This window comes from Grus americana, chromosome Z, assembly GCF_028858705.1.
Source record: "Grus americana isolate bGruAme1 chromosome Z, bGruAme1.mat, whole genome shotgun sequence".
NCBI classification, from domain to species: Eukaryota; Metazoa; Chordata; class Aves; order Gruiformes; family Gruidae; genus Grus; species Grus americana.
Genome location: NC_072891.1, coordinates 28859142 through 28881628, shown reverse-complemented (window position 1 = coordinate 28881628; position 22487 = coordinate 28859142). Strand labels below are relative to the sequence as shown.

The window sequence follows — 22487 nt, the reverse complement described above, 5'->3', positions numbered from 1 at the left end:
TGGTGTTGGGTTGACAGTTGGACTTGATGATCTTAGAGGTCTTTTCCAACCTTAAAGATTCTATGATTCTATGAAACAGGTTCTGCAAGATGACCATTTTCATCTTTGTACTCACTTTTGTGGGATGTGTGGTGATGACTATCTGACAATTGCTTGAAATTCTACAGCAAAAAGATGGAAGAAGTTTTATTTTTTGCTGTCTTCATCTATGTTTCTCTGCTTCAGTATCTTCCCACATAATTAAAAAAAAATGTCTTTCCTAGGATACATTTTCAGGCAATAGTTAAGAATTTGTCAGTTTATTTCATATATGACTGAAGTTTAAGACAAAATACAAAGCAGCTATGAAGGTTTATCATTTAGAACAAGTACTTCCCTGCAATACAAATAATACAGAAAAAGGAGAGTATGTTCCTTATGCACATTTATTAGCATGTCTATACATAAGATGTCTTAACAATTAATGAAATGGCTCAGGTTATGGTATTTCAAGAGTTTGCATTTTATTTGCATTGCTTTTCAACAAACATGGAAGTTCAACATTTGTTTCTACAAAGGTCATTACATCCCAGTATTTCTAATATGCAAGTTCACATTAATTGCCACTTCATGTTATTTTATTTTAAAATTACTTACAGTAAGTCATATTTTTCTAGATTTTGATTATGAAACAATTTCCTTCTCTTGTTTACAAGGCATGTCAGATTTATTCTTTCATCATGCATGATACAGTAAAACTGGTGTAAACCCTCCATAAAAAACACAAGTGTCAAAGTCTGGGAGACAGATAATATTTAAATGCAGCAAGGATTTCACCAAAACATGGAAGACCAGTTACATTTTCTTGCTCCACCTCCCTTAAGGTTTGTTCCATTTCAGATTTCAGCTTCATTAAAGAAACAGATTTCTGGACCAGCTCTCACACAATCTTTCAGGTTAATTCTGGCCTGATTTACACCTTCTGTACACCACAGATGTTTCAGTACAGAGTCAGAGAAAAATTTGGCTAGAAATTCAGGTTTAATCCATGTAGGTTTGGATTTTTTTCCCCTACATTTCCCCTCATTGTGTATTCAGTCACTTTGAAATAACAAAGTTTGCATTTTGAATTCATTATTTCTCTGGCTCTGACTCAAAGAACTCAGTTGGATTATTCCCCAGCCTTCAAGTACCTTTGGTCAGGATCACAGTGCATGTACTTTAAACAGTATTAATTTGTGTATGGAATGGTTTTCAAACAGAAAAATTAAACATGGTAGAGACACTGTACTAGGAATACAGAAACGTACCTGGGTCTGCTCATGTCTTGTGAACTCTACGTGGAGAGTAAATTGGAGATTGAGTTCACTACTCATGGACTAGGAAGAAAGGCAGGGATTAGGTATGGGAATAGATGCCAGACCTCTAGCGGACACAATGGAGAAATGCTTGTGGGAAAACATGATCCCTAATGCACTGACAGGGAAAGAGCTTCTGAAGTCTCTTTGAGAAGCTTATCTATTATTTGTGCAAAACTATCACATCTCCCATCACTCAGTGACTAGTTTTGATTAAGTGCAGGGGTTCCAGAAAAATCAGTTAACGCCTGATTTTTCAACTAATTTCAAAATCATAATTACTGTTCTAACTAAACAGCTACACTGGGACATCACCCCAGACAGTGGGACGAGAGGCTGGAGAGCAGCCCCACAGGAAGAGGTCTGGGGGTTTGGGTTGATGGCAAGTTGAATATGAGTCAACACTGTGCCCTGGCAGCCCAAAGGGCCAACCGTGCCCCGGGCGCATCAAGCACAGTATCGCTGGCTGGTCAAGGGAGGTGATTGTCCCACCCTGCACTGCACTGGTGCGGCCTCACCTCCAGTGCTGTGTGCAGTTGTGGGCGCCTCAATGTAAGAAGGACATCAGACTAGTAGAGTGTGTCCAGAAGAGAGTGACCAAGATGGGAAAGGTCTTGAGGGTGAGACTTAAGAGGAATGCCTGAGATCACTTGATTTGTTCAACTTGGAGCAGGCTGAGGTGTGACCTCATTGCAGCCTACAACTTCCTCAAGGGGGGGGAGTACAGGGGAGGTGCTGATCTCTCTCTGATGACCAGTGACAGGACACAAGGAGATGGAATGAAGCTGCGTCAGGGGAAGTTCAGATCAAACATTAGGAAAAAGTTCTTCACTAAGAGGGTGGTCAGTCACTGGAACAGGGTCCCCAAGAAGTGGTCACAGCACCAAGCCTGTCAGAGTTCAAGGAGCATCTGGATGAGGCTCTTAGTCATATGGTTTAGTTTTAGGTAGTCCTGTGAAGAGCAGGGAGTTGGACTTGATGATCCCTATGGGACCCTTCCAACTTGAGATATTCTATAATCCAAAGGATGATGCTTTGGCTGAAGAAGACTGGAATGCAGTGGGCTCTGGCTTCTCTTCCCATATGGCTGATGTCTGCTTTCAGTCACTGCGGGGAGGGTGGTCAGGAGCTAGGACTTCTGCATTTGCAATTAGGCTTCCTTATACCAGAGAAATTTCTACATAGGACATTCTGACCTAGTTGTTTCAGGACTACAACAGGAAGGCAGAGGTAGGTGGAAGGAAATCAGGTAGGAATTAAACTAACATCAAAGTTCTTTGATTTATTACCACTTCTTAAAAATCAAAGCCAAAAGCTGACACAATAATATTAACTGGGGATCTTGCAAACAATCACACATGGTGCACATTTTGGTATTAACAACAGTAAAGACATCTATCCTCTATGGTGATATACCTCAATACCTAAACAAATTTCTTCCTGTGAATACGTACCAATGATGTGATGAAGTAGGACACTTGGCACAGTGCCACCCACTGCACTCAGTGTAACCATTTAGATGGTTTAAACTGGTTTTATTTACAAAGTTCTTCATGCACGACAACTGAATTTTTCTTCTAGAAATTATATAAAATATATTTAAGGATGACATTGCATATTTCTATGAACAACAATGAAAGAAGAGGAAGAATATTAAAAAGCTTAACTAAAACCAGCAAATAGTTAAACTGAGGTAAAGTTACAAAACAACCAACCCTTGTCACCGATTACAGGGCTAAAAAGCAGTTCAAATCTCCAAGCCAAGAACTGATACCTGCAGAAGAGCCATTATTCCTTGATATTTTGAAGTAGCCTTAATAAATGAGACTCAATAACCTGTTGAACTGAAACAGAGAAAAAAAAAATAAATCAGGTTAATCAGTGTTCAATGTTTTTTCACATTTTTAGGATTGTATTATTTTTTCCTGGCAGATGCTGACTTGTCCTGTACCATCATTTAATAAAAAACAGACAGGAATAAATTCACTCTGGAAAGAAAGCTTGCATCCCTTCAGAAAATAAAAGCCTCATATAATGCAAAACCAATACACCCAGTAAGGCAGATGGAGGTGACGATCTGTTCTCTGGTTTGAGTAGTCAGCACACGGACAGCAAATTTTTAAGCCTATAAAGTAGGCAAAACCATTTCTTAGAAACTACTTCTGTGGAACATTTTAAGATTGAACTCTTGTAGCAGTCCTGCATCTAGACATCTGTGAAGCTACTGGCCCTCATAAGCACAGGGCTGTGCTTGGAGAAGCTACACATGCAGTGCTGGGCTTATTTTTGGATTCAGTGAATTTCTCTAATGGCAGACATTTCACAGCTTTCAAAATGAAAGCAGCTTGAGAGAATAACAAAGAAGAGTCCCTCATTTGCCTCTGTTTTCCAGAGCCATATAAGGTAACCAAATTCACTGATCCTGGCACTATTACTGTCTGCCTCCCAAGATAAACTAGAGCTAGTCTGACAGGGTAAGAAGGTTTTGCAAACTACATCACATCAAGCCAATCAAAGGAGCACCAGGGTGAGGGGTTCAGGAGGGCTGCAGGCCTCTTATCACTTGTCCAGTGCAACACAGACTCCTCTGTACAGGGTGGGGGAGCATCTCAGCTCCCCTTGTCTGGATCATAGCTGCATCAGCCCTACACACCATTATGTATGCCCACAGATGCAGATCCAGGTGAGTGACATTTTCTTACTAGATACCTGGCTTTCTGAGACAGGGATGGAAACTCCTACCCATTTGGGTTAGACACATTTAGGTGTATTAAGACTTGCAGGATAGGGATCTTCTTACAGCTCTAACAGGCCATTACAGCAGCTACATAAACAAGGAGCAGTAAAAATAAAAATCAAAGAATTTACATTTGCAATACTCACCACTTCGATAGCCCAAGGCTACAGCCAAATCCATGGAATTATAGCCAGCATCTGTTTCGATAGTTGGATCAGCACCACTTTCTATGTAAAATAGGAAAAGCAGCTTATATTTCTGACAATGAGCACTAATAGTACGTTATTACTGATAATTCAGTTTGGACTGTCTGCTTACCAAGGAGAATTTTTACACACTTCACATGGTTCCCATGTACTGCATACAGTAGAGGTGTGCCTCCATTCTACAAAAGTGGAGAAAAGCCTTAGACACTCAATGATCGAGCAGTCTGCAACTGTAATTCCTTAACACACCAGTATACTTCTATGTATCGCTAAGAGACTTCACAATGAGGCTCTGTTTTGGTTCTTCGCAACTTCCAACTTTTTTGGTCTACTGTTTAGGCTGTAAGCTCACCTTTCTACAAGGACTCAGCGTTAGCCTCATTCTCTTTTTACCAAGTCAGAACTAGCAACTTCTCTTACCCTATGGAAGTTTTGAAACTCCCAAATATTTCAGAAGATGTAGAACAATTTTCAAACCCAAGCCAGTGCCCTGTTTCAAATTTCTGACTAAAGCACTCTCTGACATAAATGCAAGCTAGAGTCTTACCCAGTCATACTCATTGACATCAACTCCACAGTCAAGCAGCATTTTTACAATATCTGTGTATCCTTTACTGCAAGCCAGTGAAAGGGCACTTTCTCGCCCTTTCCCCAAAATCTGAGGATCTGCACCCTGGAATAATAATAAAAAAATTAAAATTAACCACTTTTTTTTCCCTAATGTGAGGTTTTAAATTGAACTTAACTTTAAAACTTTTAAGTGTATAGCAGCATCAACAAAGTTAGGAAGACAAATTGAACTAAAAAGTAAATAAATTTAAAATTAAGTGTCCTTTTTTCCCTTACGTTCTGGAGGAGAAATTCCACTACTGCTATCTGCCCATGAGCTGCAGCCCACATCAGAGGGGTAAATCCTTCTTCATCCTTATGATTGATTACATTTTCTGTTTAAAGAAAAATATGCAACTTAGTAATCCCTTTCACTAATGCACTGTACGAGCTGGTGAAATGCACTTCCATGGCAAATGGACTGATATACCAGTGTGTCCTAAAAGTAATTATCATCTTAACTTTTAAAACAAAATTCTATCCTAATGGTGATGCAAGTATCTTTGTCCAAGAAAGAAAAAAAATATCCAAGTCACCAAAGTAAAATTTAAGATTTGGGGTTGGTTTTTTGGGTGGTTTTTTTTTTTTAAGCTCTATAAATCAAGCTGTTTTCACTCAGAAATGTTACAAGTTGTCTGTAATCCGGGCTTTCTCTTTGGAAAGAAGAGAATGGCTGCTTGTAAAATAATGAGGTACATTCTGTATTATATTGTAGAAAGTGTTTTTTTTTCAATAGAGTGAGGCATACAATCTTGTAAAGAATTAGCTTGTAAAGCAATACAGATAGTGTAACTCCATTGCTCCCAAACTTCATGAAAGTGTTTTGTGGAAACAATTAAGGTCTACTTCTAGTGCAGCTGGAAGAAGAAAAAAAGAACTTTTTTTATCAATTAGCTGACTGAAATAGTTGAGTTAGATTTTTTTATCTAAGTACTTGAAAAAATTTCCATGCTTATCATAGCACCATAATATGCATTTTTAACTGCTACTGTTTAACACTCCAGAATTGATTTGCTTTCCATATACATGGCTAATTGCAAAGTATATAGACTTGGCAACTCATTACCTGCTTTCCAGTAAACATGAAAAGAAAGCAGGGCTGATGACTTATCATACAATAAGAATATACCATAAAGGTACTCAATTCAATGTTATGTAGAGTTGAAATTTTGTATCTTGTTATGGACACACAAATGTCACACTGAAGACTATCACACAACTCAGAATGAGTAGCACTATTATATTGCACGTGTGAGCCATGACTTAAATTACCATCATATAGCTCTGTATGTTGATTGATTAAATAGAATTGGAAAGCCACCATTAATGAAATGTGGTTTAAATTATAAAGACAATTAAAAAAATAATTAACTCTTCTGATACATCTAATAGATTCTCCCTTCTCATCTCCATTGATTACCTATATAGCTGGCAAGCAGGGGGAGGGCAGGATTTACCTACAACTCCTATTAACACTAAGGTTTAATTTAAAACCCAAATCATAGCAATGAGTGAATAGAAGACTGATGTGAAACAGTAGTCCATATCTGCAAAGAACAGATACCTCAAATATCCTTCCATTTGTACCAGAATTGAGGATTTTTTTTTAATACAGGTTTGGGGAAAAAAGTCAAGCACAACAGGGTATAAATGCCCGAAAGAAAAAAGGAAGACATTTAACCTCCCTCTGTCTCACCTTGTTCAATACGTGTGGCCAGATACAACATTTCTCCCTGAGCAGCCAGCTGATGAACTGATAAAGCTGCAGAAAGGGAAGCAAAAGCATGTGTTACACACACTAATTTTCATTCTGCTCTATTTGGAGCTGGGCATAACATGTCCATTGGCAGTACAGAACTTGGATTCAAGAGCGTACATAGGTTTCACCTTATATTCTGAACTGGAATCACTATCTTAAAAAACTGAAAAGTTTCCAAGGAGTTTCATACCTTCAGGTAATTTTTTAAACCAATGTATAAATTATACTAGAAAGCAAAGATACTTTCTACACTGACTCTTTACAAGGCAACGTGGTCTCTGCTGCTTGGTCAGCGACCCAAGATCACATTAAGAACATTTAACAAATGACATTAAGCATCTCTTGAAAAATTAAGGCTGTGTAGTTTAAAAATGGCATCTAAGAGATCACATGCCATCAGGAGACCTGTCATGCTACTCAATAAAGCCTGTAGCATGACTCTCATTCACTACAATGTGCAAAAGATCAGACATTACAAAAATGTATGCAACATGACATCTACAGGGGAAGAAAAATATTGTGGGTTTTTTTTAATAAAAAGTACAAGCATGAAAAGCAGAATAATTCTTAAGAGATGATGAAGAAAAAACTCTGATCCCACAGTAAACTCTACACAAGTGCATGGTTTTGCTAATTACAACTTGGAGCAGATATGGAAGGTGCTTAGGAGGGAATATATAATAAATTGTCCACATTAAGTAGTAACAAATTTAGCTAATGATTACATAATGTGTAAGCATTCACTGACCTCTTCCTATTCACTCCATTAAAGTTTTTGGGGTTTTGTGTGGGGTTTTTTTTTGTGTGTGTGTGTGGTTTTTTTTTTTTCCCCAAAAAGACTGCATATTTTGTTCAGAGGCCTATGTTGCAGCTCCACATTAATTTTTCCCATGCAAATGGCTTTTTTTTTTTTTTAACTTTGGACTTTAATTTATAGAGGAAATAATTTATAGGTGAAGTAAATGACAGAGAATTAATTTAAAAAGAAAATGCTTGACAATTATGAATAACAAAACCCTTCAAATAATACTGCCTTCTTGACTTTCAAGATCCTGTTGCACTTACCAATCATCTAATTTTAATAAATTGCACAGATTCAGAAAACGAGTATATGAAGCACATTAACGTAAAGCTTAGAAAGGCTCAGAAAAATCTTTACCTACATTTTTAAATCAAGAACTGGATACTTTATGGAAAATATGCTTCAGTCATGAATTCAATACAGCAGGTGGATTACTATTTTATGGTTGGAACGTTATGAAATTAGACAAGACTATCTCAGTGTTTTCTTACTATACTGAAGTTCATTACAACACCAGAGAAAAAATTGGAAAAAATCTATCAAGCATCTCACAAACAGTTCACAAAATAATTATTAACAGCAAGGCATAAAGACACTTACAGTTTACAAGCAGAGGTGTTGTAGAGACTTCGTTTCCCCTGTGTTTGTTAGTTAGCGTAGTTGATTGTTTTATTGGTGAGAAATGCTTAGTAGTTGATGGAGTATAAACATGTCTTACTTGGATACCAGGGGAAGGAGAAGTGTGGATGTTGCATTCAGCTATATTGAACAGAGAAAACAGACAGGATTTAAGTACTAGTAAGAGCATTAAAAGGAAGCCACAGATTCTAAGTCAAACCAGAAAGCACCAGTACCACAAGATCTCTAAAACGCACATTAAGTAAGCTTTGTGACATGTCCTTTTTCCACTGTGTGAGAGTTCAGTAAATGGCTGTATTCATTTCTAGCATAAACCAATGCTGCTATCCCACACATTCAGTATGACATAATGTCACCCAGAGACAAGTTATTGTCTAAAGGAGGTAAGCCTTAGTTTAGATTTTTGACATGCCTAGAATGGATTTTACAGGTAGGACAGCTCCACTTAGCCTGTCATATCCTTACTAACAGTCTCCAACGCAGTAACGTGATGCAGCTCTGGTCAGCCATGCCCGCTCAGCTCATCCCTTTGCCTACTCCCTAACCAGTCCATTGCATGGGAGGAGACAACCTTCATTAATTTTCTTCAACAGGACTTTTTCCACTCCAGTTGGATAAAATTGTAACTGCATTATGAATGCCTTATGAATACTTATCCAGCAGGAAGAGAGATATTCCACCCTAACTTAGATAAAATGCAATAGCAGGTCACCACTTAGATTTCACGAAGTCATTCACTGCTGCTGTGTTCATTTGTACTAACTTTTCTAGCTTTCTATTAGAATCTAATGGCATTTTATTACAGAATATATATATGTTATCTTGGCTTCTAATTCTCAACAGTACCTTTGGTTTTGAAGAGTAGCTGAGAAACCAAATAATCGGCTGATTAAATACTGGAAAAACATATTGAAGGATTAAACTCCATTATTGGCTAAATTGATTTGATACCACTGTGCACCAGTAATTAATAACTGGAAGCTAATTAACATGCACACTGAGTTCATACCATAGAGAACTTCACGATCATAAATCCAAGCACAAATTCGGGCAGAGAACCAATTAAAAGAAGTAGAGGGTAACAGGATGAAAATGAAATTACTTTTTGTTTGCCAATCAAATAGCTACAGCTGATATGATCAAATTAAGAGACCTACCAGGGATTTTTGACCTGCGATCCCTGGATCCGCAGGACTACTTCTAAAGGGTTCATATATGTTACCCAAGAAAAACATCCCTATCACTGATGGATCTACATTTGCCGTTCAGGTCTGCAGCTCCACTAGTAAGCACTTAGGGCCTGCAAATTAAAAAAATTTTAAAATTACAATGGCTGAACTGCAGCCAAACAATACAAATTAGAGAAATCATCAAAATTCACAATAGATCTGTGTTTGTATTTGTTACAGGAAATGGGTCAAATTCAACCTCATAAAAAGATACATCACTAACAGTCTGAAATATGACAGCAAGCACTGGAAACTACAATTGCTAAGGGGAAACAGATGGAAGTCCTAATTCTGTTCTCTATCGATATCCTCAGCCATGAAAAAGCATGGATCAATTCTGATGCAGCTGCCCAGCAATAGCTGGAGATTAGCTGCAGGGATCCAGAATTGGAGCAACATTTGCTTTCAAGTAGTATGAGGCTGAATTGGCAAGCCAATCACTACAACTACAGGCTTTGTACAGCCATATTGATGAAACAAAGTCAACTCTATGACCTATGTTATTTTGTCATCGTACCAGTGAAAAGATAAAACATGCTGCAGAAAGCTACTGAAGTTGAAATGATCATATAGTGCTTTCACTAGTGTTTTGTAAAGACACATACATTCAACAACATGTAGCATGTTGTAGGACATGCTACACAAAAGAAGTAAGCTTGTTTTCACAATCAGCATCAGCTCTTATTAAATTAAATTAGAGACTTTTTGCGCCACTACTTTTTCAATTAAAAATAATTAAAAATGTGATTTAGAAAATAATCTTGGGGGAAATTAAGTTTACATTAATAATTCATTAAGCATATAATAAAAATGTTAGGGGAACAAATTTTAGAACGCTATACTGATTAACACACATACAAGGCAGAGGCTTTTTTAAAAAAGCGTAACAGCTTAACAGGATGACACAGTCCACACATAACAATTTGTACCATAAAGTTCAACCTTTAAATAAGACAGATGCCACTTCAAGGTCAGAGTTAACTTGGTCTTGAATATTTTTACTGTCCTCCTCATTCAAAGATTTCACAAATCGTGAGCAGACATTCATATCAAATCTATTGGGCAAAATGAATTTCATTCCCATGGTGACACTCTGAGCCGGGCCTTCCTCTGTACTAGAGTCAAGCTGATGCTCCACTTTAATATCCGGCATGGGCGGAAGGCTGTAGCTAGTGGTACATTCTTCCACAATTAACTGGGCCCCAACATCTATGTTTGTTGAAGATGCCATGGCCTCAGTCACATAAAAATTTTATGCAAATTGTTTCTTCATAGTTTCTAGTCAAGAGCAGTTCCAGCCAATCAAGCTGTGTCCAAAGAGATCCAAGTTTGAACAACCTGCAATTGAACACATGTAACATAGGTTAACAACATTCCAGTGAAGAAATGCATAACGATACACCAAACTTGGCTTCATTTAAGGTTATGGCATTTGGTTTTGGTAGTCAAAACCTTGGTGAAATATGAGTCTTACTGCTGTCACAGGCTATTGACCAAATCCTCCATGCAGGTTTTATCACATGGATATTTAAGCCCAGTTCCATAATGAAGCCAGCAGCAGTTTCATCCAAACGATGTTTCAGAATATTAGTCTGGTTGCAACAAAAACCCCTCCACAACCAACCACTTTCATACCAAGACAGGAACAACCTATAAGGAGAAGACGACTTTATTTCCTAAAAACAACAGACTTGAAGGAAAAGTTAAAATGACTTTATGTCCCTTTATGGTTCTAAGCCTTTTCACACCCTGACTAAAATAAACGGCTTCTACCCTACGTGTAGAAAACGACAAATCCCTTTCAGACCGATGACAGTAAGACATCCCGGAATACTCAGGGCTTTCTGACAGCACGGCGAGAAGCCTAGCGTCAGGCCAGGCTCCGCGGCAGCGCCTGGCAGGCAGAGCGGCCTAGCCGGCAGAGCGGCCTAGCAGCCCCGCGCGGTCCTGGAGCCCTCCCCCCACACTGCAGGCCCCCGGCTCCAGGAAGCAAGGCCCGAAGGCGGGTTGCGGCGACAACGCCACCCTCCACGGACGCTGCCAGATCATCCGCCGCCCGGAAACCCCTCCGGTAGAGCGGGCTCGCGGCTCCGCTCCCGGCAGTCCCGCCTCACCTCGGTGCCGCCGTTTTCGCCCCTGACGGGCAGAGGGGGGAGAAATGACGCCCTGCCGCCCCGCCGCGGTGACGATTGGCTGGGGAGAGTCGCCCCGTGATGACGCACTGCTCACACGAGCGCGTTGCTCTCCTCGAGGCAGGCGTGGGGCTCGCCATCGCGGCGGCGGCGCGGGCAGCGCGGTCTTCCCCCCTTGAGACGGTGCGGATCGGTACGGTCCTCCACGAGCTCCTCCCGGCGACCCACCCGTCTGGCTGGGCCCGCAGGCGGGAGCTCGACTCGGCGAAGGCCGCCGGTCCCTGAGGAGGTGCCGCGCAGGCCTTCGCCTCGCCCGGCGTCCCCCGCTCCTGGTCAGCTATGGCCACGTACAAACCGGTGGTGGTTCAGGCGTTCCCCAAGCTCGGGGAGAGGATCACGCAGGACACGGTGTACTGGCGGGGCTACAAGGTAGGAGGCTGCTCTCGGCGGCGCGGGGGGGTTGGGGCAGCGGGCCGGCCCGTGTGGCTGCGACTGGCGGGGCTAGCGCTGCGGTCCGTGCTGTTCGAGCAGCGCCTGCCGCCGTCGCTTAGAGGCGGTTCTTCGGTACCGCTCGGAAACCTATTAAATGGCTTCCTAGGAAACGAGCCTGACTTGTGCCCCAAATTGGCCCAACAGACGTAGTTATTGTCCTAGATTTTTTTTTTTTTACTGCTTTTGTGCGACTAATCAAATTATTTTTAAACGTGCCTGAGTGAATGAGGTTTTTTTTTTCCTCAGAACACGTAATTAATGGGTCAGTTGTAATGCGTAAATTGGAAACAAATCATAAGAGCAGAAGTAGCCTGGCAAAAGAGAAATTCAGTAGGATTGTATTTAAAAATACTTTGGTTCTAAATGGAATTTTGAGCTCTCTGTAGAAAGAATAGATTTTGGTTTGCTGTTTTAATTTTTGATGGTGTGCTTATATGTATTTAATGATCTTTATCACAATTGTTTTAGACACCTGTTCAGATAAAGGAATTTGGTGCAGTAAATAAAATTGACTTCTCCCCTGTTCCTCCATATAACTATGCTGTCACAGCTTCCTCAAGGGTAAGTGGCTTTTCTGAGGTTTTTATGTTCTTGGCCTTCAGTTGGTATCATATAAGCGAACTTAATGTCTTCTTGTTTTGCTAGATCCACATTTATGGTCGTTACTCTCAGGAACCAATCAAAACATTTTCTCGCTTCAAAGATGCTGCTTATTGTGCCACATACAGAGATGATGGCAATCTGCTTGTTGCTGGCAGCGAGGAAGGTAGCATTCGCCTCTTTGATGTTAGTGGAAAAGCACCACTGAGACAATTTAATGGTCATACCAAGTAAGACAATGTTGGTTTTTTTCTGTGCGTGCATAAGCTTGTTTGGTGTATTTACATATGTCTGCTTTGCATGTTGCTGAAAATCTGAGTAATACTGACTTATGTTGCTTGCAACTGTCTCACATAGATCTTATTGAAAAGTAGATTTTTAAATTGAAATAAAAATTGCAGTGATTTTTTTTTAAAATTCTGAATATGAATTGAGTACATGGAAGAATAAATCTGTTATATGTTTTCTAATACAAGTAGGTGTCTCTTAATACGTTGTGATAAGCATGTTGTATTTGATGCTGGCAGGGAAAGAGTTCTAAAAAGTATCTAAACAAAAACACTGAAGAAGTAAGCCAGGGAGAGCAGGAATCCCTTAAAAAAAAAACCAAAACAGAAAAAGCACATGATGGCAGGTTGGGGTTGGGGAGGAGTTAGAAGAGTTCTGATGTACCAGTGAGGAGGAGACAATGATAATGCTTAGGTTAAACAGATTGCTGTGCTATGGAAAACCAATATGTGTTTTATCTATCTAGAACAACAACAGCAAACCCTGTTTCACTGGAAAGCACACAGGCAGACCTTGAGAGTGTTTCTGTTTGAGGTCTGTGTTTGTAGATCAGGCATTATCTTATATCCTAACCACTAGGTTAACTGTAGTAACGTTTAAGGTATCTGTTTTCTGTCAAAGTCATTCCTTGTTGGGATGCAGTGATGATAATACAGATTTAAACAGTACTTTTAAAGGACAAGAAGATTGTCCAGCCCAGTCATAGTTAAAATTCACTACTATAATATTTTTCTGAAGAACAGTGCTAGTACACAGACTTCTAAGTAACAAATGCAGAATTTAGAGCTTTTGAATGAGCATCTAGTAGACCTGTAAAGCCTTTGAGGCAGATCATATCAGTGCTTAGGTAAGCATCTGTCAGCGTGACCTTTTTCTGGCTGGAAATACAAAAACTAAAGTGTTTTTAACTTCTAAAGTGAAGCTTTGTAAGTTCCAACAGTAAACACTTTGCACTTTTAACTCAGAATACTTTAATAAGCTCTTCATACAGACTAACTCTTCTGGAATCAAGTATATGTTTTAACTTTGGATATTGTGAACTTTGGTTTCTAGGGCTGTTCATGTAGTGGGCTTCTTGTCTGATAAATACCGAATATTTTCTGGTGGTGATGATTATTCATCAAGTTTGTGGGATATTCCAAGTGCTACAGAAATCGTCTCATACAGTGAACATACTGACTATGTGAGATGCGGCTGTGCAAGTAAAGTGAATGCAGATGTCTTTGTAACAGGTTTGATTTTATTTTTTATATATGGTTCTTTTGGATTGAAGAAAAATACAGAAGGATAGTTTTTGATACAGTAGGATCTTCCTTTTATTATGTTTTAAACATGGAGAATCTGCCTTCCTACTCAGTGCCTACTTTGTTGTTTCTTTTTTGCTTGATTTTTAAGATTGATACTGATGTTTGTAGGGAAACTCTGAGTGAACTAATTTTTAACATTTTTTTGCCTATTAATCATAGAATCATAGAGTGGTTTTGGTTGGAAGGGACCTTAAAGATCATCTAGTTCCAACCCCCCTGCCATGGGCAGGGACATCCTTCACTAGACCAGATTGCCCACAGCCCCCTCCAACCTTCCCTTGAACATTTCCAGGGATGGGGCATCCACAGCTTCTCTGGGCAACCTGTTCCAGTGCCTCACCACCCTTATAGTGAAGAATTTTTTCCTAATATCTAGCCTAAATCTACCCTCTGTTAGTTCAAACCCATTGCCCCTTGTCCTGTCACTACACTCCTGATAAACAGTCCCTCTCCATCTTTCCTGTAGGCCCCAGTGGGGGCCTAATGGGACTGTTCTGACTGGCCTTTGAAAGTTTTAAGAAAATCGTGTGAATGTATCCTTTAGTTGGGATTGACTGAAGTGTTTTATCAAGTTTCCAGAGCAACACACTAGTTCCACTGTAGTTTGTACAGCCCAAAACTGGCAGACTCAAAAATGAAAGGTTGTGTGAGAAGTTATTTGAAACCAGTTGCTTTTGGTTTTCCTAGCAGTAGCTTTCTATAAATGTATGGTAAATTGCTATGAAAAAAATAGTATTCCTTTCTTGAGGAGGCACAAGAGACTGGGTTTCCTCAGGTTGCCTGATATTTGTTAAAAATTCACTTGATTAATGGAAATAAAATTAAGACTTAAATTACCTTAGAGGCCTGACATGTTGCTAGGTCTAGAATTAGAAGACTTAAAATGCCTGAAGGCTGTAAATTAACCAAGGTAAACAACAAGGTGTTCTAAGTATATGGTTTAAAACTGTTTCCATTTGGCAGGAGCTCCTTTAGATTGTAGGATGTGACTGTTTTAGTTCCTGAAATAACTGAAATTATGAAACTGAAGCTATTTACGGTGTTGTTTGCAGGTTCCTATGATCACACTGTCAAACTATTTGATGCACGAACGAAAAGTAGTGTCTTGACAATAGAACATGGCCAGCCTGTGGAAAGCGTGCTTCTGTTCCCTTCTGGTGGGCTTCTAGTATCTGCAGGTACTTCAATAAAATCAAATTTCTTTTCTGTGACCCTGATTTGAGAAATACTTCAGCTGCTTTTTTATTCTGTGGTGTTTTCATTTGGTAATGAAGTGGTAAGTGATGTAACACATGGATTTCTCAAAGATCTTCTTTAGGAATCTGTGTCGATTTGGAGGGTGAAGGTAGGGGCCTTTTTGTCTCTGATTTGACATTTTTAATGACAAGATACAGAATTTAATTAGCCCAGTGCTACAGTGAAGGAATGAACATACTTAAGAAGTTTTGAAAAGATGGAACTGTATCTTAATGATAAGGTTTTTTAGTATTTTCTTGCCATTGCATCAGAAGTCCTGTAACCCAGTGGTATCTAGATTTTTGTTTTTTGTAATGAGTATGTTGAATCATTCAGCTGTGCCTGGAGAATGGCGTAAAAAAGACCAGGTTTGCAATGTGTTTTGTCCCAGGAGATAGTCATAATGGGGATGGGGATGGTGAGTGGTACAGAAAACTCTGGGTTACAAAGGAGATGCTATATCACTCTGTGAAAACTTCCCCAGAGATGTGTAAATGTGTATGTATGTCAAACTGTTTTGTGTGCTTCCTTCTCACAGGAGGTCGATATGTCAAAGTTTGGGATGTACTAAAAGGCGGACAATTACTAGTTTCACTTAAAAATCACCATAAAACTGTAACATGTTTATGCCTGAACAGCTCTGGACAAAGGTTATTGTCAGGATCCCTGGACAGGTTAGTATATTTTGTGGCTTTGTTGTGATCTAAATTCCTTAGGACTTTTTCCTTTGAAAGTAATTTGTCACTGTGAATCTGTATGTGTTTTTTGGGCTTAAACACTTTTAACTGTTAGAGATACAAATTATTTGAAAACATGTCTTGCTGCCAAGGTACATACTGCAATGTACATTAACCTTTTCCTCTTACTAGCATGAATGTCAGTATGGATTGTGTGTGCTGTTTAGGAATGTGTGTGGGGAATTTCTGAATAAGCATTCATTTTTCTGAATCTCTAAACTGACCTTTGCAGTCTCCATAAAGTAACTGTTCTTAACTTTAATACAGTTTAAGTAACTGAAAGTGTATTAGCGTTCACCTTTAAAGAGCCTGGGTTTTGTGTCTGTGTGCTGTTGTTTTTTGTACCGAAGGTGCGCAGGTGAAATATGTCCTCCTTGCTTTTTTGTTTGTTTGGGTTGAGTTGCTGAGTACTGGTACTCAATCTGTTGTCTCTGAGACATTAGAAATAAGAGGTGGTCTGAAACGACAGTGGTCTGTTCTTTTCCTTCCTCTCTCCCTCCCTCCTGCACTTCCTAGGCTTCCTCAGTCTTCATGATTGCAAAGCATAAGCTAGCTAAGATCATGCTAGCTGTATAGCTATTGGTCATTCAGTGCTTACAACACTAAAGTTCATACTTGTTGTAAGATGATGTTTTGTTTTCCCTTTTCTTAAATATTTCCTACCTTCAATCAAATCATTAAAGAGGTACAAGATTATCTATGGATTTACTTCCGTAAATGGTCAATAGATCTTACATTTAAAATTTAAGAACAAATCTGAAGAAATGTCTTAGTGTTTCCTAATCGCTGCTGAAGTCAGATAGTCACTACCATCTGCCTTCAATTTCTTCTGTCCTTGCCCCATTTTCATGGTTTTTGGGTAAGGGTAATCCTTTCTTGACTTTTGTGTATCTTTTAATAGAACCTTTCTGTTGCAGGAGAGGTAATAACTAAGCAGCTCAGTGGTAATCTGAAGAATGCTTTGTATAAACACTCAGTTACCTTAAATGATCTATGGAAGTTGAGAGTGATTAAATTCCTGTAAAGTGTCTACAATAAGGCATTAGTAACAGGGTTTTAATCATTACTCTTCTGTATAGGCATGTGAAGATCTACAGCACTACTTCCTACAAAGTAGTCCACAGCTTTAATTATGCAACATCCATCCTCAGTCTTGCATTGTCGGTAAGTACATTAGAAATCTTTCTAGGCAAGGTAATTACTGATATCTTTTAAGTCACTGAAGTAATTTTTTTTTTTTGCTTTCATTGCTATTGGATGTTTCAGAAGAATACTGTACCTGCAAAGTAGGATGAATGAATATATTCCTCCTGAGGAAAAAATACATAAAGAGGTTTTAAACATAATAATATATTCAGATACCAGATGTTAACTGATTAGAGCTGTACAAAATTGTGTGTTTATCAGGGACAGTATATATCATAGGGAAAGTATTTAGCTTAGAAGGGAAGTCCTTTAAGAAGATTGTACTTATATTTGCCTTTCAGGAACCTGTGAGTCCTCTTGTCTGGCAGTGATAAAAGAAAGAAAGTTGTTCATTTGTTGAGAAATTTAGAATAGTGTGAACTTGTCTTAAAAGTTGTTGGTGTTAGGTTGGTCTGAGGAAGAAAGGAGAAGGCAAACAAACTTGTTTGCAAAGGCATGCATCTTATTGTCTTGGAAACAGAAAACAAAGACTGTAATTTCTCTGAAACATTTGAATTCCAATGGATAAGTGACCTGCTGGCCAGAAATTTGGAGGCTAGCACCACTTTTTAAAACAATGTTGTCATCATGTAGTCACCCTCTTATGTAGCCTCTGAAGGACATGTGAAAGGGACTGTGAGGGATTTGCTGCTTTACTATTGTCCTGCTCCTCTGAAACATAGGGGAAGGTGTGTGTGGAGCGGGTATCTTCCTTTCTTCATTTCCTACCTTGTTTCCTAGGGAACTAGAGCTGAATGAATTTTGAATTATTTTGGTTGAGGTGAACAGTACAGAACCAAAAAACCCCCATACCCTCTAAGCCTCTACAGCAGCTGTAAAACAAGCAATGCCTGTAGTTTGGCATCTCTAGAGCTGTGTATATATCTTCTGAAACATAATCTTTTGTGTCCTATTTACTAAAACTCTTGAGTTTTAAATGGTCATATAAGTACATAAGACTGGCTCTACTGGGTCATACCAGAGGCTGGTCTAATTCCAGATGCTGCTTCCAACTATGGCCATAAGTAGATGCATATGGAAAACTAAAACCAGGACAAGTCTGTATGATAAGTTTCCTGATATTCTCGCAAACTCTAAACTCATTTTCAGATGAGAAATTAGCTCATCAGAGTGTAGTTTTTGTGTAATTCAAAGAATTTCTCTTATATAAACCTGCCCAGTCTCTCCTTGAGCTTGGATAAGCTTTTAACCTTCATTAGATTCCTTGGCAAGGAGTTCCACATTTCTGCTACTCGTTGTGTGAAGAATTGCCTTCTTTTGTTCCATTTGAACCTTTATTAGCTTCATTTGATGCCCCTAAACAAGACATTGACCAGCTGATCTCCATCCATACATGTCATCATTCTGTAGCCTTTTGTCATATCCCTCTTCAGTTATCCTTTTTTCCCATGCTGAAGAGTTCTGTCTCAAATCAAGCCAATCTTTGATTCTCCTCAGGGTTTTTTTGTTCTTTGATTCTGAATCTGCTATGAAATGCTTGAAAATGACTTGCATAGGATTTAAGATGTGGGTAAATAATGGATTTATTCAGTGGCATAATGACTTTCTAATTTTTATTTCTTCTGTAATAATTCCTAACAATTTTTTCTTACCAGCAGTTGAGCATTCATCTAATGTTTAATGTTTTCATAGAATTATCTGTTAATAGTAACAGGTCAGAACTCACTGTTTTATGTGTGAAGTCAGTGTTTTTCTCCGGTGCCTCACTTAAAATTATAACCTTTAGTATTGAATACATGCAACCTCTGTTATGTAGGTGAAATTTATACCAGTGACTGGTATTTTGAACAACTTTCACTTATTTCTCAAAATCCTGCTGTTCCATGATAGCTTTCTCATAGGTGGTGTTCATGTCTGCATGTAATAGCCACGGGCAGTTGTACACTGTTGAAAAAACCAAAACTTGTAATAGATTATACTTATAGAAGGATGTTAATGCATATGTGAGCTTGCTTCACTACTCAGGTTGTAGTCCCTCTAGGTATTTATTAAGGGTTTATTAGATGGATAATGTTGCTTACAATCATAGCCTTGAAGCTGTGCCTGTTTTGTATTCGACCACGGCACCTCATAGAGATGCCTTCCAACTGAAGTTATTCTATGATACCGTGATTACAGCCTTATCATGAAGCATACAGATTTAAAAATCTACATGGTAGAGCATGCATCATGAAATAATACACTAGGTTCCTAACTCTGATTTCTTTTTAGCCTGAAGATGAAACCATAGTTGTAGGCATGACCAATGGGGTACTAAATGTTAAACACAGAAAACCCGAAGAAAGGAAGGAAAAGTCTCAAAAGAGGAGACAACCAGCATATAGAACCTATGTGAAAGGAAGAACTTACATGCCAAAACAGGTATAGGGGTGTGAGAAAATGTACACTGAAGAAATCCTCAAAATACTGTTGGTTGTGGGGTTTGGGTTTCTTTTTTTTTTTTTTTTGAGTGTGCTAAGTTGAAGAAAGGGAAGGGAGGGAAGGTACAAAGACATATAAGCTTATTCATGTTAATACATCTAATCCATTGTGTGTGTGTGTCTTACTATGAACTCATCTTTCAATTCTAGGAAGATTTCTGTGTCAGTAAACCTGTGAAACGTGTTTTGAGGAAATACGACAAGCTGCTGAAGAGCTTTCAGTCTTCCAAGGCCCTTGATGCAGTACTGGAGGTAAGGTATTGGTTTTTTGTCTCATCAGATTTGAGTGCCGTCATCTGATGTGGATTTTTTCCGTATGTCAAGCTAATTTTATTTCAGTGTATAACTAGAAGGGGATCAAACTTGTGTGGGTTCCATTCTGGTTTTGCTGATATCAGCCCTGTTTTGTGTGTAAAGATGTTGCTTTGGTACTAAACTCTTCTTATATTATGTCTAGCCACCCATCAGACTTTATACTCCTGAAGTTACGGTTGCAGTTATGCAGGAGCTACATCGCAGAGGAACACTGAGGAGTGCGCTTGCAGGCCGAGATGAGAAGCAAATTAATCTCCTTCTTACCTTTGTGGCAAGGTATTATTTTTACCTGAGTTCTCCATGAATATTTTGAGGCCTGTATTTCTTAATGGGTTTTGCCACAGAGTCTTAACGAATCACGGGTGGAACACTGGTACTCTTGAAGTCTTGCATGCTTTCTGCTTTCTGATACCAAGGTCTGGGATAGTACTGAAATAGTTTACCTGTTAGCACAAAACAATTTTGCTAATAGTGTGAGAAAGTATATTTTACTTCTTTGCCAGACATTCTACTATTAGTCTATTATTTTCTGTCTTTTCAATTAAACTTGTGTCTTCACATTCCTGTGGCTTTTGCCGGTCCTCAGACCCCCACTGCCTTCCTGAAATGAGGAGGGTAAATACCACGTATGTAGCTTTTTTTGACTCGTGTCTCTGACTGCTGTTCTGTGATGTTTCTTCATGAAGAAAAGATTGCCTGTATTCCTGTATGAGAAAGCTGCTGCTTGGTGGGAGAATGAGTGCAGTTGGTAAAACCAGTAAAATTGGGATGTCTTCTAATTTTGCAGGCGTGTGATTGAGCCTAGATTTACTCCTGTACTGGTGACTGTTGCAGATATGATCACTGGTAAGTATAACACAAAAAAGATTTTCAAAGTCATATAGCTAGCTTGGAAATAACGTAAAAAGTGCTATGAAATAAGGTAAAAAGTGCTAAATTGTTAAGAAACCAAACCTTTATGGGTTTGTTTATAAGTATGAACTCAGTGGCAAGATGATCCAAAAAGAGATGTTGCCAGATAACTTTGACCACAGTCAGTATCTGATTTGCACTGGCTGCAGGAAGGTCCTCAGTGTCTTTGATACTTCATGTTTCTATACTTACATGGTACAAGTGACTTCTCCAATGATGTAAAAATAGTTTTTGAGGTTGTAAAAACTTCTGCTTCTGTTAGTTTAACTTACTGTCACTGTGAGTACATACCGATAATTAACACTGTTTTCAGAACACTGTTGAAGTTATCTTGTTTGTCCACAGTGTTGGACTTGTGGCAGACTCCTTAAATGCATCTCTAACTAGCTAATATAATTTTCATGGTTTTAGAGATATGCTGATTCTTAAGTGACTTTTTTCTTTACAGACATTTATCAGCCTGTGGTTGGGCAGTCAGCGATTGTTGATAGGCAATTCTTGAGACTTCAGGAAGCCATAGGAAAAGAGATTGACTATCAAGAGGAACTACTAGAAGTTTTGGGCATGATGGATACACTGTTTGCTACTTTTACTAAGAAAAGAGCTACTTACCTAGAAGAGAACAAAAGTAATGGTCTTACAGAGACCATCGAAATGAATATCAATAACTGACTGACAGCCATCACAACAAATTGTCACAAAAATAATGTGGACTTGAAATACATGATCTGTTCTCCTCATAACTTTTTATAATAGTGACTTTTAAAATGAGCCCTTCTGTGTTGATGTTCTGTCTGACAAACTGTGTTTCTGAATAGGTTGAATTACTGGAGTCAGAGAAAGAAGGACGTTTTCAAGGTTTTCCATACAATGTTTTTCGAACAACTGAATTTTAAAGTTTTATTCCAAAGTTATGTACCTTTTAATGAGTCTTTTGTGCATCCAGTATTAAGTCATTACTTGATTGACAGAAACAGTCAACAATTTTCAGGTTTTATTTACCAGAAAATAATTTGAGGTTTGTCTAATTTTAATGTGTCATTGTCCTTATTTAAAGTTAATATCCCATCTCATGTACTTGGACATAGGAATAAAACCACATATATGTTTGATAAAACTTGACTACATTGTGTTTTCTCTCCCTGCTTCATCTTCATTTCAAACTTCCATAAATTCAGAGGAAACAGCAAAATGACTCAAGAAAACCAGTGCATGCTTATATATATTGAAAAAATTGTTAGTTTCGTTTTTTAAATACTGCATATACATTTATGAATTATAATTCTCTAGAAAATAGATGATTCTTGCTTCTAAAGGGAAATGAATTCAAATTAAATGAAGGTGGTAAGTAAACTGCACAGCAGCACGAAAATCCTCAGTTAAGTAAAAGAACTCAATTTTTGTGTAATTCTATCACTTTCAATGTACACTAGATGCAATTTGAGTCTGCATTGTTGTCAGTATGTATTTGAATGCTGAGGTAATGGTTTATTTTAACTTCAAGCAGTGCTGGAGAAGGATGGT

The 22487-nt window shown here is 38.6% G+C and overlaps 2 protein-coding genes across 3 annotated transcripts; one reads left to right on the top strand and one right to left on the bottom strand.

Annotated features, from left to right (window-relative positions):
- Positions 1-283: 283 nt before the first annotated feature.
- ANKRA2 (ankyrin repeat family A member 2) lies at positions 284-11495 on the bottom strand. Of its 2 annotated transcripts, none has more exons than XM_054809854.1 (9): positions 11433-11495; positions 10261-10656; positions 8051-8209; positions 6586-6651; positions 5127-5224; positions 4828-4953; positions 4393-4459; positions 4221-4301; positions 284-3181 (listed from the first exon to the last, which is right to left on the bottom strand). In XM_054809854.1, the coding sequence occupies exons 2-9, from the start codon at positions 10547-10549 to the stop codon at positions 3126-3128; spliced, it is 942 nt and encodes a 313-aa protein (XP_054665829.1). In that variant the 5' UTR covers positions 10550-10656; positions 11433-11495; the 3' UTR covers positions 284-3125. The 2 variants fall into 2 exon arrangements, with proteins under 2 accessions (XP_054665829.1, XP_054665828.1); XM_054809853.1 differs by lacking the exon at positions 11433-11495 and adding an exon at positions 10793-11356.
- A 251-nt stretch (positions 11496-11746) lies between these two features.
- UTP15 (UTP15 small subunit processome component) lies at positions 11747-22080 on the top strand. The gene is made up of 12 exons (XM_054809852.1): positions 11747-11879; positions 12411-12503; positions 12588-12772; positions 13884-14062; positions 15190-15315; positions 15912-16047; positions 17190-17274; positions 19528-19677; positions 19887-19988; positions 20194-20327; positions 20839-20897; positions 21412-22080. The coding sequence occupies exons 1-12, from the start codon at positions 11790-11792 to the stop codon at positions 21633-21635; spliced, it is 1563 nt and encodes a 520-aa protein (XP_054665827.1). The 5' UTR covers positions 11747-11789; the 3' UTR covers positions 21636-22080.
- Positions 22081-22487: the final 407 nt, after the last annotated feature.